General features: G+C 50.4%; 1 protein-coding gene across 1 annotated transcript in view; it reads right to left on the bottom strand.

The window, feature by feature from the left end:
- Window positions 1–18463, bottom strand: part of LOC124032266 (histone-lysine N-methyltransferase 2D-like) — a 46984-nt gene that overhangs the window by 13064 nt on the left and 15457 nt on the right. Inside the window, 22 exon segments of the mRNA XM_046344529.1 lie at window positions 363–527; window positions 755–898; window positions 1350–4502; window positions 4620–4852; window positions 5034–5100; window positions 5246–5457; window positions 5578–7334; window positions 7458–7588; window positions 7831–7998; window positions 8133–8352; window positions 8354–8629; window positions 8631–9802; window positions 9978–10102; window positions 10269–10577; window positions 10854–11030; window positions 11196–11496; window positions 11751–11881; window positions 15235–15375; window positions 15868–16044; window positions 16342–16524; window positions 18191–18238; window positions 18325–18434. Coding sequence (XP_046200485.1) covers window positions 363–527; window positions 755–898; window positions 1350–4502; window positions 4620–4852; window positions 5034–5100; window positions 5246–5457; window positions 5578–7334; window positions 7458–7588; window positions 7831–7998; window positions 8133–8352; window positions 8354–8629; window positions 8631–9802; window positions 9978–10102; window positions 10269–10577; window positions 10854–11030; window positions 11196–11496; window positions 11751–11881; window positions 15235–15375; window positions 15868–16044; window positions 16342–16524; window positions 18191–18238; window positions 18325–18434 — 9400 coding nt within the window.

Genomic DNA, 18463 nt, shown 5'->3' with positions numbered 1-18463 from the left:
GACAGCTGATGAAACTGAGGAGTATTTCTTGTCTGTAATAAAGCCCTTGTGGGAAAAAACTCATTCTGATTGGCTGGGCATAGCTCCCCAGCGGTAGGGCCCTCCCAGGCCCAGCCATGCACTCTGCCCCTGCCAAGTCATGTGAAATCCATTGATTAGGATCTAATTTATTTATTTAAATTGACTGATTTCCTTTTATAAACTGTAACTCAGTAAAATCGTTGAAATTGTTGCATGTTGCTTTTATAGTTTTGTTCAGTATACACACTAATACTCCTGCATCAAGAGCAATATGCAGCTGGAAATTTGGACCACAACAGTAAGTCCATGCTGTACACATCAGGTTGCTTAACGGAACATACCTTGGTGAGCAGCTGAGAGTAGTAGTCTGGGATGTTCCCCAGTAACGCATTTCCAAAGGAGCCCTTGAGCTGGGCCTTTCCGTTGGCTGGGCTGCTGCCGAAGGGGGCGAACAGGTCCAGACTGGCAGTGATGGAGGGCTCCATCAGGGGAAGGAGAGAAAGGCCCTGGAAGAAAAGAATGACAAAAGTGTTACGTTTTTGTCACAGCAACAAAACAAGCCACATTAGGTATTACTGTCAACAGTGGCATCCTACCAAACATGTACTGTGTAAATAAAGTAGTTTTTTCTATAATGCTTTTCATCACACATTAATTGAACAAAAATATATACAGTTCCACCCTTTCATTAAATTCAAGTGTCACACTACGTTTCAGTGAGAAAAGGTGTTACCTGTTTCAGTTGTTTCATCAGGGCCTCAGTGCTCTTCCCAATCTCCTCTTTCTTCTTCTTACGGGACTGGGGTGCTCGTTCTCCAGGCTTGTTGGATCGCTTTGCCTTGGCAACAGGAGCCCTCTTTGTGATGGACTGCAGATCCTGAGACAAACAAAAGCAATGAAGCAATTCATTGGCACAAATTCATCCACTTCAACTTTTAAAATAGAAGTAGATCTGTAGGCATCCATGGCACTGTTTTAAGCATCAATTTGTTCCCACGTTCTTACCCAAATTGTGTGCAACACCGTTTAAACTCTAATATTCCTCAAAACACAGGGACGGGATAATGACCTTGGCGTTTGATGAAAAACAGCAGCTTTTTGGGGGAATAATAACCTCCATGCCAGGTAAAAATGACTGACATGGCAGATTCTGACCGGACAAAATTTACAGATGTAGTCTTTTGTGAAAGTAATTACATTACCCGACCTCCCCCAGTAAAACTAAACCTGTCCAAATAGGGCTTAAGTCCATTTCTATGACTAGTACCTACTAGTTTTCAACATGGAGAAGACAGACATCTGTAACGGACAGGATATATCCGACTCACCTCCATATTGCGTGGAGTCCCCTGTAGTTTCTGCTCCAGCATGGCCAGCTTGCTGTTTATGTGACCGTTTATCTCATTGTGGATGCCCTCAGAGGGCCTCTGAGCGGCCAGCTGCAAATTCTTGGTCCTCAGAAGCTTCTGCAGTAGCTGTTGTCCTGTCTCAGTCCTAGGGACGTGGGGTCCAGGGTCCCCTCCTAGTCCAGGACCATTGTTACCAAACCCTCCAACCGGCTCCCCAGTCACCTCCCTTTTGATGGCCCCAGAGTGAGGACCACTACTTCCTTCCCCGTCACAAGTCAACTCTCTGGGCTCCTGTTTGATGTTCTGTAGGGTCATCTTACACAGAGTTCCCTCTCTGGAGCCTGGTGGAGGTTGAGGACCACCCTGGTTCACTGAGCCCTGTTGTGGATGCTGTTGCAGTCCATTCTCGCCCTTCTGAGGCGAAAGTCTATTCGGGGGGACTTGACTCTGGGTTGTGTCGCCACTTTCGGCCTTAAGACCAGGGTAGTCCAGGGGACTCTTGGATGCTCCAGGCGACCTGAGAGGAGAGGGCTTGCTCTGACTGTAAGGACTACGTTTCCCAGCTGCCCCGTCGGTTACAGACGGAGAGGCAACGTGGGTGGAGTGTGGCGTGCCTGGGGTAGCTGGGCTCATGCCTGCTTCTGGTTTCTGGACTGAGGATCCTGCTGGGGAGCCTGCGTGGGAGGGAGAGCCCTGGAAACATTTTTGAGCCATGTGGAGCTGTTGTTGCTGGTGTTGCATGACTTGGTTTGGGTTGGGTTGACGCATCCCCAACCCCTGTGTCATGGCGTGCCGCTGGGGGTCTCCTGGGGAGTTGGCCAGGGGTTGACGGGGAGACACGGGCCTGATCTGGCAGCCTTGGGGGGGCCCACCACGTACCTGACCCATGGGGGAGCGAGTCATGGGCAGCTGGCCTCTCATCTGGTGTTGTTGGGCCTGTTGCTGCATCATCTGCTGCTGTTGGACACTCAAGGCGTACTGAGGTGAGGCTCCTGGCTGCTGCTGTTGGACTACAGGTCCCATGATCCCTTGCTGCTGCAGCTGAGGAGTCACCACGCCTGGTGGTTGGCCGGGGGCTATCATCCCTGGTTGTTGCGTGGAGCCCAATCCCCCTGGTTTCCCCAGAGCTCCTCCATAGTGCATCTGCTGGGCCTCCAGACCTCCAGGCATTCTCTGGATCTGTCCCACCTGCTGCCCCAGACCAGGGGGCCCCTGGGGCCTCATCTGCCCTGACTGTCCCTGACACACCTGGAGCCTCATCATCTGGCCCTGTTGTTGTTGCTGCAGTTGGAGCTGGCGCTGTTGGATCATGGCCTGGATGTGCTGGATCTGCTGGTTGGGGGTGAGGTGTCGGAGCTGGGGGTTCTGGGCTATGATAGCCTGGATGTTGACTGGGGTGCGTATCTGACCGGGTGGAACTCCAGGCCTCTGGCCAGGCATGACCTGCTGCTGGGTTCTCAGCATGCCCATCATGGCCTGCTGCTTTTGCTGCTGGGCCTGCTGTGCCATGAGGGCCTGTTGCTGGGGACTAGGATGGCCTGGCATACCAGGGACAGGTTGAGGCTGACCAGGGTGGTTCTGTTGACCTATCACATTCTGCATCTGGCCCATACTGTCATGTTGTTGTTGTTGCTGCTGTTGTCCAATTGGGTCTTGGGCTTGCTGCATAAGATTATGTTGTTGTAACTGTTGTTGTCGTTGTTGCTGTTGTTGTTGGGCCATGAAACACATCTGCTGTCCTTCCTGCTTGACGGTGACCAAACCAGACTTTGAGGGATCAGCATTGAGGGAACTCTGTCGCTGTAAAGACGTTTGTTGATGAAGCTGCTGTTGCTGCTGTGGTTGTTGCTGTTGTACTTGGGGATGCATGCCAACCTGTTGGTAACTAGCTTGCTGTTGAAGTCCAGCTTGAGTATTTTGAGGAGGTTGTTGTTGCTGTAATGCCGGCTGCAGCTGCTGGGCCATGTACTGTTGCTGTTGTCCCACTGCCACCTGTTGCTCTCCAGAAGCCCCTGGTTGGGTCATCTGGCCCGGGATTGAAGGTCCAGGTCCACCCTGCTGTGGAGGGGTCCTAGAAATAGGACTAAGGATGCCACCCTCCCCCTGCTGCAGCACCTCAGCTGGTTGAGGGGTGACCCGAGTGCTCCCCCCTGCTGAAGCTGGAGAAGTGCCCATTTGACCTGGGGTGGCAGGTTGAGGGAGTCCTCCCTGGGAGTCTTGAGACTGGTTGGGTTGGCTGATGAAGCCCTGTGGTGGTGGTTGAATGAGCTGTTGTTGTGCCACTTGTTGCTGCTGCTGTAGCTTCAGTTGCTGCTGCGCCAACATGCGCTGAGCCAGGATTTGTTGTTGTTGAGGTGTGAGCTGGGCCTGGCCAGGTCCTCTGAGTCCGTGGAGCTGAGGGGGTCCCACTACTCCCTGCTCACCCATCATGAGCTGAGGCCTCTGTTGCTGCTGTATACCTGTCTGGGCCCCCGTCATGCCTAAAGGCTGGTTCATAGGCTGCCCTCCCATCAGTGTCTGCGGTGGCTGGGGCACAGCCTGGCCTGGTACTGGAATCTGGGGCAACATGGCCTGGTTGGGCATCATTCCCTGTTGGAGGTTTGGTTGTTGACCCATCAGAGGGTTACCCATGATGGCTGGCTGTGATTGTGGCAACATACCTGCTTGGCCACCTGGATGTGGCATGGGCTGCTGGCCTTGCATCATCGCCTGTTGTTGCTGCTGCTGTTGTAGTTTCTGAATTATCTGCATCCTGTGTTGTCTCTCCTGGAGAAGTCTTGGGTCTGCTCCTTGGACTCCTCCTGGACCCTGGGGGAAGAATGATGCGGGTGGACCACCAGGAGGACCAGGAGGTCTAACTCGCAGAGTTCCAAGGTGCTGGCCTCCTCCCAGGAACGGCTGCCCCTGTGGGGGCATTCGGATGGGCATACCTCCCTGGGGCATGATTCCTGGAGGTTGGCTTATCACAGGAGCCCCTTGCTGGCCCATCATCTGCCCAGGCATTTTGGAGAGACTGTGGGGCCCCTGAGTAGGGGGCCCTGGAGCCAGGAGACCAGAGCACTGCTGGTGCTGCTGCTGCTTGCTTCTGTACTCTGCAATCAAGTTGGTGTGTTCCTTCTGCTGCTTTCGCACCTGAATCACAGCAAGAGATACACGGGTTAACAGGTGCCTAATACCATCTTCAGACTGGAAACATGAGGGTTGGTGGATGGATGAAGAGGGTAAGGATTTTCAGAGTTTCTTCCCCACCTGGTCCAGCTGTTTCTGGATCTTGCTTTGCTCCTCAGTGACCAGTTTCAGTTTCTCTGCGTCAGCCTCGGCGAACTCACGGCCGGCCTTCTTGGCAGTGCGCTGCTTGGCACACAGAGCCTTGCGGGACTTGCGGTGAGCTCCGATCTGCTCCTCCAGGAACTTCAGCTGCATCTGCAGCAGCTGCTGGGTGTGCAGGAGCCACTCTTCATACTGGTGCTGCTCTGCATCGTCTGGTAGGGAGAACAGGGGGTGATTAGTTGACCAATTCAAATCAGGTTGGCTTGCACTGGAATATATCAAATATGTGCAATGGCTGGGGGTACTCAAGGAGAGGTATGGGAAACACTGGACTACATCAACTAACTGAAATACATTTAAGTACTAGAAAGATTAAACACTTGTAGAACTTACTGATGATCCCTTGTACAAACTGGGGAGGGTTGGGTCTTGATTGTGTTGGGTCACTGCATTCCCCTTCCTGAAAATAAAAAGTACTCAAAATATATCAAATCAACTAATCAAGTGATTGTGTTTTGAAGATCCCATAGCAATTGATCTGCTTTACAAAATAAATATTATGAACACATATTGTCCTGGTTATGTTTGGACAAGTGACACTGTACCTTAGATGGGCCAGATGCGAGTTGACCCTGAGGGTCTCCTGTTCCTGGCGCTGAAGCTAGTCTCTGGGCCAACAGAGAGACCTGTTGCCTGTTGATGCCGGAGGGAACCCCCATTGGGTCCTGTGCCAAAACTCTCTTGATGCCCTTCAGTGCCACCATCTTCGCCTTGGCGATGGGATCCATGATGTCGTCCGTCACAAACTTGTCTAGATCTGTGAGCAAGCAGAAACACCAGGTCAAATATATGAAAGGAAAGCGTCATGATTCAAACAAGTGTCATGATTCAAACAAGAGTCATGTTCAAACAATCTCAAGAACTCATATGTATTTACCTTTATCAGGGAAGAAGTTATTAGCCAGAGCTGACTGTTTGACAATCTGCTGCGGCTGAGGGTTGAGTCCTGGGTGAATGCCACCAGGCTGCCCCACCCTCATCACTCCTTGTTGCTGAGCCATGGCAGCCATGTGCTGCGGCGTTATCCCAGGTTGTCCCATGAGTCTTTGCTGCTGCAAAAGGTGTGGAGGGCGTGGCACCATACCTGGCAGTCCCATCATGCTCTGGGGTGGGGGGCGGTGGTGCTGGGGCAGCATGATATGTCCAGGACCCCCCTGGGGGTTGGGGTGGCCTACCATATGCCCCCCCATCGCCCCCTGGTGGAGGGAGCTGAGCTGCTGCTGTTGCTGCTGCTGTTGTTTCTGGAGCTCCTTCTTCTCGTGCTCCAGCAGGTCCTGGATCAGCAAGGGAAGCTCGCTGGCTTCCAGGGAGCTCTCAACTTTGTCTAGATCCACGGCAGGGGAGTGCTGTCCCCCTCCGTCGGGTAGCGCCAGGGGGTCCTCCCCCAGGGAGGATAATGAATCAGCCTGACCCGGCAGAGGGTATGGGAGCCCTCCTAACCGCACAGAGCTCAGTGAAGCACCCTGGTTCTCTGGTTGAGTGGAGGGTTTGTTTGTTTGAAGGAGCATGGAGACAGCATCTCCCATCTCATCCTTCACCACAGCTTGACCTGGCTCCAGCTTTATCCTGGAGGTGACGGCAGACTCAGAGGAGGACGGATGGAGAGTTGAGGAGTTCATGGAGCCCCCTGTGTTTGGGGTTGGGTTTTGCTCAACTTTTGGTTTCTGTTCCACTTGGTTGTCCTGAGCCCCAGAGGTACCTGGAGTTTCACCCTCTGCTTCCACCAACCGCAGCTGGTCCGAGAACACATCCTTGGGGTCCCCTTGGTCCAGCTCGGGGTCCGTATAAGCCAGCAGGTCAAACTCATCACTGTTGAGTAAGTCGTCTAGGTGTGGGTCCGTGGTTTCCAGGTTGTCAAGATTACCCAGGTCGTCGTCACCCTTATCAGGGTCTAGATCCAGAGCCAGATCATCCTCATCTTCCACTCCTCCATCCCCGGGGGCATCTCCTAGCCCTTTGGGGGCAAACGGGTCCTCCAGGTCAGGCTCCGGAAGATCAACACTAGATTCCCCTGGAACTCCAGCCTGGGTCTCTGTGGAGGTCTGGTGCTGCTGCCCAGAGTGAGAGCTGAGAGTGTTAGGGGTCTGAGGAGTGCCTGTCTGGGATTGGAGATGGGGTTGTTGTTGTTGTTGCTGATGCGAAGAGCCAGTGCTCTGCTGTGGCATTAATAGACCCATACTACCCTGCTGTAGCCCCAGCCGTGAGTCTCTGACCCCCTCTGTCTGAGGGTCCATACCTTGAGGCACTGGATGCTGAACAAACTGGCTGGGGGCCATTTCCTGCTGCTGGGGGATGTAGAGGGGGGGCCGTTGCTGGGTCCCTCGTTGGGGATTCTGGGGCCCCAGGGGCAGCCTCTGGGAGTTGTGCCTTAGCTCGATGAACTGTGGTGGGGGTCCTCCGGGGTCCATGCTTTGCTGCATGGGTTCCGCTCCAGGGCAAGGCACCAGGCCACGGGGGTTAGCCATACCCTGCTGCATGGCCTGCTGGATGTTGAGGGGAGTGTTGAGGTGGTGGCTGGGGCCCACACCCTCCATGCCAGGCTGAGGGAAGCGACGGGGACCTGGGCCCTGCTGCCACTGCCCAGGGAACTGAGGACGACCATACATACCCTGGGGGTTGGGTGGCCCTGGTTGTCTACAAAAGACAAATACAGACAACAAATGCAAAACATTTACAGCGAGCTAATGAGAAAGTATTGTGCACAAAAGTTATCTTTGCTAAAAACAAATAGATGTAAAGAGAAGGGGGGGGCCATACCTGAGCTGGTTGGGGTCCATCATGGCAGGGGTCCCTGGGGGTGGCGGACAGCCAACATCCATGGGACCCACAGCATGGGGCATCTTCCCTGCCAATGATGCCTGGGAACCAGCAGCAGTAACGGCACGGTCCTATAGGAACAAACAACAAGGACCTACTATTAATTCAAAACTATCAATCCCTTCAGGAGCATTTAAAACAAAATACTAAGAACCCGCTGAGAAGGGTTCAGTAAGGCTAACTGTAGCAAAACGTTTTGCAATAGAAAGGACAAAAAAAGCGTTGTTATTGGACAGGTACTGCCTCCCAGTTTCAAAACATTTTTGAACACAACCCAAGTTGATTTCAGACGTTGGTTGACATAACAGTGTACCTGTGGGTAGGGTGGTGGAGCACGTTGGGCTTTGTCTTGCTGATATGCTGCCATGTCTCCTCCAGGCCAACCGGTGGCAGCACTGCTGGTTGCTGCAGCCTCTTTCTCCTGCCGGATTGAGTTTCGCTGCATCTGCTGCCGGATCAAAAACTCCCTCAGTTTCTGTCGCTATCAGATGAAAATAAGAAATACAGGCCAGAGGTCATCAGGACAAAAAAAATGTCAAATATTTACCTGTAGATGTTGAAGGATTCAGAAGCCCTGTGGTGGAATAAAAGATCCTCATCAAATAGAACATGTACCTGTCTGTGCTTCTCCAACTCAGAGGGGCTGAGGCCCAGTAGTGAAGGATCCTGAACTGCTGACATGTCGGGCATCTCCTGGGCACCGGGCATAGCCCCCAGGGGGTGAGGTGCCTCCGGGGGGCCGGGGGCTGTGGGGTTCTGCTGGAGGGGCATCCTGGAGTGGAAGTCGGCACCTATAGTCTGAGTCTGTTGTTGTTGGAGTTGTTGTTGTTGTTGGTTGGAGTTGTTGCTGTTGATGTTGTTGGAGGAGTTGTTGTTGTTGTTGCTGCTGGGCCATTTGATAGGCTATGTTGGGGCCCCGGCTGAACCCATGCGGCCCAGAGGGTTTCCCAGAGAGGGGGTTCCCCACAGGGGTGGACGACGGGGGGAGTGAGGGAGGCTGGTTGGGGTGAGGTGAGCCTCTGAAGCTGGGGGTGCCCTCAGGAGCAGCAGAGGTGGGCCGGGGGGGCTTGTGCAGAGCAGCGAAGGGGTCCCTGGACTGAGGGCGTGAGGGGGCGGGAGTAGGGGTCAGGGGACTGGAAGCGGGAGGTGGAAGCTGGGGACTGGACAGAGAATGCGTCGTTGGAGGGGGCTCCAGGAGTGAGGGGGGAGAGGGAGCTGCCCTGGGACTGGGGGCTGGAGGGGACCCTGGGGCAGGACTCCTGCTGAGTCTGGGGGTGCCTCTGCTGGGGGAGGGGGGAGCAGCTGTCCCCAGACTGGGGCCTTGGGGTGAGAGGAGGCTGGGCATAGGGGTCCTGGAACGGGGTGGAAGTGGACTGGCGGTAGCCCTCAGAGGGGTGGTTGGGTGAGGCTCCGGGATGGAGTACCACCCCACTCTCTCCTTGGTGCATCCGTGGTGTCATGGGAGCCTTGAACAAGCCATCCCCAGAGTCCAGCATCCCTGCAGGGGAGCCCGTGTTACTCAGGTCCTGACGTCCCGTGGAGGAGGAGCGGGGAGAGGGTCCCCCGCTCATATCAGCCCTGTACTGCCCATGTCCCATCCCAGAAGGCGAGGATACCTGGGAGGGGGAGGAACCGTATTCTGGACGCCCCATCCCCTGCTGCTGGCCTCGGAACGGGTCTCCATAGTGGGTGGTGTGGGGCGGGGAGAAGAGAGGAGAGTCCCCGGGCCCTCCACCCCTGGACCGAGGGCTTTCTGGGGGGCCTAAGTGCTCCTGAGAGCCCTGCTGTGACTGGGACAGGTGACCCTGAATCTGCTGTTGCTGCGGCCTGAAGAAGGGGTCGACCTGCTGAGCCCGCCGGGGATTCCCTGGCTGCATGTCGAAGGGGCCAAGGCTAGCCGGGTGTCCCTGAGGGGCCTGTGGCCCGGGGTGGGGGTAACCTGAGGAAGAGGCCTGGCCCTGCATGGGGCTGGAGGCGGCCTGGTGGGAGGAGTATGGGGTGGAGAGGTGGGGTGACTGTGGAGGCAGCTTGGCAAAGGGATCTGTCCGCATATCTGCCGATGCCGAGCCCGGGGTCTTGACAGGACCGTCGGGGAAGAAGGTGGAAGAGGATCCCGAGTCAGGGTGGAAAGGGAAGGGGCTCTCAGCCGAGCTGGGTTGGGAGGAGGTGGAGACAGAACCTGAGGGCGGGGGGATCTGGAGGTGCAGGTTGGGACGTTCACCTTTGACACGAACACCACCACCCGCCTCGGTCTTGATAGGCCGACACACCTGGCTCTCTGCCTGCTGTGGAATGAGAAGAGACAGTTGGAGAGAAGCAATGAGGTTGCATACAGTGACAACCTTATGCTTTGGGCTGGTTTCCTGAAGATTAAGACTTCAAGTGGACTTAGTTTAGGAGTGTTGTTGGTCTGGGTCAACGAAGCTGGCCCTATGAATCAATGCTCTGGCCTAAACTCACCTTCTGTGCCTTGTTGATCCGCTGAGCCGCTCGATTGTCTTTGGCCTTTTGCAGGAAAGGAACCTTGTCAGCAGCTGAAATCTTCCTCCAGATCTTCATGATCTGTTTACAGCGACTGGACCAGTCTGTCAGAGAGGATCACAACTTACATTATTTCTATACCAGTCAATTGAAGTGAAAACATTTGATATTTGGTTCATTTTCACAGATAAAAGAACTCTGGAAGCACCATCTCATTAAGATTAGAATATTCCACGTTTTTATAGTCTTTTATTTTTACTCTTAACTCACCTGGGTAGTCCCGTCTGAGAGTGGGGAAGTTTGTGTTTGCGTAGAGTACAGGGGAGATGGTGGACATCTCTCCTAGCTCCTCGTCCTTCTCCCAGCGCTGGAGGCTGCGCTGGTTATAGGACAGCCCGTCTCCATCTGCCTCGGTCGGGGTAGGAGGGGTGGAGGGGGTGGCTGGGGTGGAGGGGTTGGCCCACGGGCTCTCCTCTCCGCCATCTGGACTGAACAAGCCACCCCTTTCCCGCATGTCAAAGAAGGGAGACTGAGAAAGTCCAGGGAAGGAGTCCATCATACCAGCAGAGGGCAGGGATACTGAAAGAGATCAGCTTGTATGAAAGACATGTCCTGTTTTACCATGACCTTTGAATGGCCATGAGCGGTTCCTGAACATAAAGGGACCTTTACAACAACAAACTATTGCTCCATATAGCATCACACTGTTCCCCTTGTCTAGTCCTTTCTCTAAGTCAGATGTCTAAGTTCAACATCACACTCATTTCTACTTCCTCTAAAAGTGCGCTCTCTAGGTATGATAGTGTGAAAGGGTATTGATTCCCCCTAGCAGCGCTTCAGGTCTGTACCACTCACTACCTGTGAGAAGGCTCCTCTGTGGCAGACTGCTGCAGTTCATATCCCCCTTTCCTCCCTCTAGGATGGGCCTCATGCTGCTCTGTAGGGACCCTCCTAGAGACACTCCCTCTGATGACCCCAGGACCTTCCTGAAGAACTGCTCAGAGTCCTGACTCTCCATGCCCCCAGGAAGTCCTGGGAGAGAGAAAAAATAAGAGTGTAGGACAGTGGGCAAAAACATTCACCAAGACCAAATTGATAGCATGTCAAAACACAATTCCTGTAAGTTAGTAGAAAAGAACGTTTTGAAGTGTCAATTTTATTACAATTGGCAACATTTTAGCATCTATGATATCTTACCTTCATTTTTCTCCTTTTCGGAGACTTGAGGATCCGTTGAGCCCTGATCTTTGACAGCTGAAGACAACACTGATCCCTCGACCTGAGCCTGTGATCCCTCACCCCCCTCCTGCTTCAGGTGTATCCCAGCCCCCATCGCTCGCTCCCGGACCTCCACTGTGTCAGGAGCGGTGGGTCTGGCCCCCTGTGCATGAGGCAGTGGAGGACGTAGGAGACCCATGGCCCCATGATGCCTCTGTCCTGGGGTAACCAGGAGAGCCTTTTTACTCAGGTCCATCAGTTGTCTGCCAAAGAATGCCTCCTACACACATAGACAGAGAGAGAATGATGATGTTAGCCTATATGGAGTTGAATGGTCACTAGACACTATGGGCTGGTTTCCCAGACACAGATTAAGTCTAGCCTTGGACTAAGAAACAAAATCAATCGAGAATCTCAATTGAGCACGCTTTGTAGTCCATTAGGCTAAATTTGTATCGGGGAAACTGGTCCTTTAGGTTGCCATATGAATGACTTAGAATAGCCCATGGTGAGAAGTGGTGAGCGAGAAGGTACCTGCAGGTAAGCTGGGAACATGTCCTCCAGTTTGCTCTTCTTCCTGCCTCGTCGTTTCTTGGCCTGCTCCCCTTCTCCCTCGGCTGGCTTAGTCTCCGGGGCGCCATCTGTAGGTGTGTCTGGGTGAGGCCCTGTCAACGAACACAACCCGGTGTCATTTCAGATGTTCAGAATGCCAATTTTGAACTGAATTTTATTCAATTTTATTTTGGGTTAACAAACAATGTTTCGTACAATTTGTTTTGGGACTGAGCAAATTTCTGGTTTGCTGAGCAGAAATTTGAACATTGTGAAAATGATGTGCAACTTTCAAGTGCGCGTTTACTGTGAATGTTAAGGCTGTACCTGCTTTAAGTTACAGTTTTAACAGTGGCCAAGTAGGCTACTGTGGCTATTTGATCATAATGTGGGACTACCAGAGCAGCCTACCATCAACAACATGGAGAAAATGCATCCCATCACATTTTAACATGGAAATAGCTGTTCTATCATTCAGTCTACAGCAGCAGCCAAAAAAAACAAACATGCAGGGCTTGACATTAACCTGTTAATCCACTTGTCCTTCAGACAAAGACGAAGCGGCAGGTAGCCTAGCAGTTAGAGCGTCGGACCTGTAACCGAAAGGTTGCAAGATCGAATCTCCGAGCTGACAAGGTAAAAATCTGACGTTCTGCCCCTGAACAAGGCAGTTAACCCACTGTTCATAGGCCGTCATTGAAAATAAGAATTTGTTCTGAACTGACTTGCCTGGTTAAATAAAGGTAAATTAAAATTTAAAATGGGAGGTGACTGAAAATGTGTGGTTTGATTCAAGAAACCACTTGACAAAATAAATGAATATCACAGAGAATCAGACCAATTATGCTACCCTCTGCGTATTGGCTACTTATTCAAAATACAACACTGCCCCTTGAAGACCAAAAAAATGTATCTTTACCTGACTTGCTTTTCAAAGATGTACACGTTTTGTGCTCTTGTAGGAAACAAATCACTCCTATTGCTGCCTACAAATGATCTATAACTGGGCTAATAACTAACTAAATAGCAAAGGATATGAATAAAATGTGCACACGTGGCTACATGCAGTATCGCTTCAAAACAAGACATCTACTCACAACCGCTCATGCTGTAAACACAGTCCAGTTCAAAATAAATGGCACAAATCCATATATGGCAATGGACTATTTGCATATAGGTCAACTGCAGCTCTGATTGTTTATCCCACACGGGTCTGTTTAGAGTACGGGCTAAGTAGTGCGGGTCAATGAGATAGAATCCTACTTGCATAGTTTGTTGTATTTCGGTATGTTGTATTGAAAGTGGCTAATATTGCGTGTCACAATTGCCTCAGTAAAGAGAAACGTTGATAGTGAAAAAGGGAAAACTCTAGAACAGTGGTCACCAACATTTTTTGAGTCAAGATCACAAAATGTAAGCCTATGCAACATTAACCAATTAAAAACAGTACTGTAGCAATTAGGTTTGTGCAGTAAGCTATAGGCCCAATACATTATCATGATATATTGGCTTTGCTTGAATTACCCTGCCAATACATTGCTTTTCAGGAATGTTTTATAAATTATATTTCTACATTTAATGTAGGCTATATGATCACGCCGGTAATAGATCCGTTGTTTTATTACTGGTGAGGCATAGCTGAGTGAGTATACATTTAAATAATTAGCTTTTTATTTTACTGGGCTGATGGCGCCTGTATCTGATGTTCAGTCTCAGCGGAGGGAGAGAGCAGCAGACTGAGGGTCAGTCTCAGCGGAGGGAGAGAGCAGCAGACTGAGGGTCAGTCTCAGCGGAGGAAGAGAGCAGCAGACTGAGGGTCAGTCTCAGCGGAGGGAGAGAGCAGCAGACTGAGGGTCAGTCTCAGCGGAGGGAGAGAGCAGCAGACTGAGGGTCAGTCTCAGCAGAGGGAGAGAGCAGCAGACTGAGGATCAGTCTCAGCGGAGGGAGAGAGCAGCAGTCTGAGGGTCAGTCTCAGCAGAGGGAGAAAGCAGCAGACTGAGGGTCAGTCTCAGCGGAGGGAGAGAGCAGCAGACTGAGGGTCAGTCTCAGCAGAGGGAGAAAGCAGCAGACTGAGGGTCAGTCTCAGCGGAGGGAGAGAGCAGCAGACTGAGGGTCAGTCTCAGCGGAGGGAGAGAGCAGCAGACTGAGGGTCAGTCTCAGCAGAGGGAGAGAGCAGCAGACTGAGGGTCAGTCTCAGCAGAGGGAGAGAGCAGCAGACTGAGGGTCAGTCTCAGCAGAGGGAGAGAGCAGCAGACTGAGGGTCAGTCTCAGCAGAGGGAGAGAGCAGCAGACTGAGGGTCAGTCTCAGTGGAGGGAGAGAGCAGCAGACTGAGGGTCCACCTGTCAACATCCCTCCAGTCTCCCTTTCCTCCACTCACACTGACCAAAAAGGACGGTCTTCCAGCTGATGGCCAAACTCGAGTCGCACCACATTATTTCTGCCTCTTGCACAAATTCATGTTGTTACTCCTATGAACAGATAAATATTATTCCTCGATATTACAAAAGACCCAAGCCTGTAATAATAACATCAACGCTAGCCTAAAGATACACTTTCCTACTCATTCATTACTGCTGCAGTGCTTGTTGTAGCGCTGTGTGGAAACAGCAGCTCTTTACTGTATTCGTTGACAGTCTCTTTAGTCTTGTTTTAAACGTTTAGAAATCTCACAAGTATCAACTTTGCGTTAGCTTTTTCTTAATGCCTGCTAAGTTACTGAAGACACGGTCATCTGAGACATCTGATTGGCCAGCGTTAGGCCTATAGTGCACCTGATTTGATATCTGCGCCCACCAGGAAGGCAGAGTTTGTACCTTCAGACACATGAAATGGTTGAAAAAGGCAACAGTTGGCTGACCCGGTGCGCAGGACAGCTGAATCAGGTGCACCTACTGCCAGACAGACGAATAAAACAAAAAAACAACATGGCTTTATCGTTGCTTTTTAACAGAAATATTTGGAGATCAACTAGGAATGCCTTGGAGATCAACTAGGAATGCCTTGGAGATCAACTAGGAATGCCTTGGAGATCAACTAGGAATGCCTTGGAGATCAACTAGGAATGCCTTGGAGATCAACTAGGAATGCCTTGGAGATCAACTAGGAATGCCTTGGAGATCGACCAGTCGGCTGGAATTGACCGGTTGGTGACGACAGCTCTAGAAAGTTGAGTGAAGTTGAATCTCATGCTTCTCTCTGTGGGCTGATATTTCTGCGTGGCAGTCTCAGGGCTACCGCGCTCAGCTTAGAGGGAACATTAATTACAAATAAAATCATACATCAACACGATAAACATTTAAATCCCGGAGGATGACACATTAAAACACATGAATGAAAACACTTATTTCCGTTGTGGTCGTCAAAGGTTTATCATATTCCTTGAAGAAATTAGAATTTGACTTCTAATAGATAGTGGTCAAACACTGAAATGTTCTGACTGAGATGGCTTCTGTAACTGTAACTTGCCTTCCTCTAGGGCAGGCTTCTCTCTTGTCGGTCTGGCTGTCGTAACAGTTCCGTCTCCAGCCAGATGAGACAGATGGGGGAACAGACCCTTCTTCATCCGTGTGTGACACTTTCTCTGACGCACCATGAAGCCACCGATCCCTGCAGGAGATAAAAATGTTTTTTTTAAAGTACATTTCAAAACGTTGAATTGCAGTTGGCTTGAATGTGACAAATTATATCCTCTCACTACTTTTTATTTTATTTTCACTTTACTTTACCTTTATTTAACCAGGCAAGTCAGTTAAGAACAAATTCTTATTTTCAATGACGGCCTAGGAACAGTGGGTTAACTGCCTGTTCAGGGGCAGAATGACAGATTTGTACCTTGTCAGCTCGGGGGTTTGAACTTGCAGCCTTACGGTTACTAGTCCAACGCTCTAACCACTAGGCTACCACTAGGCTACCCTGCCGCCAGGGGTCTGTTGGACAGACCTGGGCTCTAATAGTAGCTGTTTCCTTTCAAATACGTGGAGTGCCAGACCTGCACTTTCAGGACGTTTCATTAGTTTCATTGCACCAGGCAAACTCAAATCAAGCAAGTCAAAGAAAACAAATACTATTTTACACAAGATGTTTAATAAGAGTTCTGACCTGGTCTGTAGGGTTTCCTCTTCCTCTTCTTTCCCTCGTCCGTCTCCTCTACTCCTTTGAGGCCTTCCTCCATACCCTCAGCACCTCCCTCTGCTCCCAGCTCCCTGTATGGGCTCCCTGAAGGCTCCTGTTTTACACCAGGAACTCCTGGCTCACACTCCATGGGCTCCCCACAGCCTTGAACAACAGATCGGGATTAAAGGTCAATTCAGAGGGTAAGGCAGGGTGGGTAGTCAAATACATGCCTGATGTACTGTATCCAAGCAGACCTGTTAAAGCAAGTAGACACAGTGGGTAGAAGTTGGTCAGTTCTGGGATCAGCTAGCTTACCAAACCCCAGTCTTATCCATTAGGGGAAAAACACAAATCTGACCATAGATCAGTATCAAAGGGCAACCGGCAATCCTTCTCCTTTACAACCCCCGTCACATGGACAGTTAAATCATGGAAAGAGAAAGAAATGGCAACACCCACCTTTTCCTTCGTCTCCGTCCCCGTCCTTTAGCTCCATGCTGTCGGGTCCTCCATCACCACACAGCATGCCCAGGCGAGAGCGCCGCTGCCGTCTCTTGTGTAGGGGAGACATGGAAATCCTGCGCAGTAGGGACATGCCCGTCTCGGTCAGCCACACCCCCTCCAACCGGTAGAACTGAGGCTCTAGACGGGGAGGAGGAAGTGTTTGGAGATGGACTGATATGAAATTATACAAACAGTGAATATGCTATACCAAGTTGTCATTGCAAGTAAGATTAACGTAAATTCACCCCATTCCGTACAAATGTGCGCAACCGCGACATTCAAACGAGACCGCAAAGAAAACTAATGGGACTGTAGCGACTGTGTTGACTTCAAAATCGGGGGTGTGAACTAGGGTTCTATTCAAGCGATGATCAACATGGTAACGGCTCTATAGTATTGGAGAAAAGTTGAAAAAAAGGACCCTCCGTTACATCTCGACGTGTCATGCCGTAACGTACAGCACGCATAAAGCAACTATTTCTGTCTTACAATCTCTCCACCGGGTGTATAGCACTTCTCTCATCCTTTAAAAACAAGACATGGACAGTGACGGGGGTAAGGGGGTGTGAGGTAGAAGTTAGTCACTGGCCGCGGGCAGCATTTGGTACTTTAACGCACGCACACATTCATCACTCCTCCCTGCTCTGTTATCAGATGAGTTAACAATGTGGGTCGACACACAAGTTAACTTCTCTGTCTAAGTACATACATTTCACACTTATGTCAGTGTTCATGTTTAATATAAGCAATATTTATTATACTTATCCATGTTTTGGATGAGCATGTTTGTTTGTTCTGTTCCTCTCCATCTCTGTAGCTTCCGGGTATCCTGGATAAGGACCCGAGCTAAGGGAATTGGGCTGACTTTAATGAGCCATTTGGGACAGGCACTACAATGTAAATGGGAATATTGAAAGACACTGTCAGTAGTGATGTCATTTTGTAAATGTTAGGTTGTGATATTGTTTCATAAACATGTTGCAATGTATATACTTTAGTATGTTTAGTTAAATTGTATAGGTAATTGCTTAATTAATTAGTGTTGTTCTGAGGGGCTAGCCCTACAAAAGGAGCCTCTCTTTCAGTTCATGGAGAGGCATTTTGGATTGAGCTGTGGATGGGGCAGTATTGTGTTTAGCTGTCCCATAAGGTCCCATAAGGTATACGTTTGATGGCAGTACTGTCGTTTTTGTTCCGGAATCACTTTGTAAATAAACGCACTTGCACAGAAGAACTTTTGATTTTCATAGAGGTTAGGTTTTCCTGTTTAGCCTTCTGGCTTACTCTACGTGACAGGGGGGATACCTAGTCATTTTTTGCGTCATCACTGCAAGTGATCATGACTCTCAAAAGCCGCTGTTTACTTCTGAAGATCACTTTGACACCGCCCTAAAAACCCAATTCAAATTTGACACAAACCTTCAAATAGGTATGTAATTACACATTATATAAACTCTCTATAGTGTTTTATTTACATTTTAAAAAGGTGATAAGTAGGATAGATGGAGTGAAAAAAAGCAGTTTCCCCACACGACATCTCTCCACCACGCATTAGTTTCGCTTCCCCACCTGCAATTTAAAAAAAGACCCAACGGAGCTCATTGCCTTGTTGAATCATGCAGAAACGTGCAGCGGAGGTCTCGGCATGGATTTAGTTGGAAAGGGGAGAAATTGTGCTTTACAATGCTATTGACATTACGTTTTCTGGGCGCTAAAAATAAGGTCATTGTACGGACCAAGGTGATGTACAAAAGTGAGTGAGTTTACGTTAGCTGAATTACAAACTGAGGAGACGAAAACATACCTGTTTCTTTTATCTTCATGGCTGTCATGTAGGTTGAATCCACCGTTACTGCAGACAGAGAAGCAATGTGAGAAATCCACAAGTCACTGAATGTTCCCCTTTTCTACTCATATGTTTTAAGTTGATAGACTTGCCTATGGGTTTGGGGACATAGGGAGTGCAGGATGTGCAAGCAAAGCCCTCATCAGAGGCCTGCTCCACCTCGTCCTCAGTGTACAGACTCTCACACACAGCGTGCACCCACCTGCATGAAGAGAAACAATGCAGGATAGA

Source organism: Oncorhynchus gorbuscha, linkage group LG03 (genome assembly GCF_021184085.1).
Source record: "Oncorhynchus gorbuscha isolate QuinsamMale2020 ecotype Even-year linkage group LG03, OgorEven_v1.0, whole genome shotgun sequence".
In the NCBI taxonomy this organism is placed as follows: domain Eukaryota; kingdom Metazoa; phylum Chordata; class Actinopteri; order Salmoniformes; family Salmonidae; genus Oncorhynchus; species Oncorhynchus gorbuscha.
The sequence above is the reverse complement of the archived record's forward strand: the minus strand, read 5'-3'. Positions and strand labels throughout refer to the sequence as shown.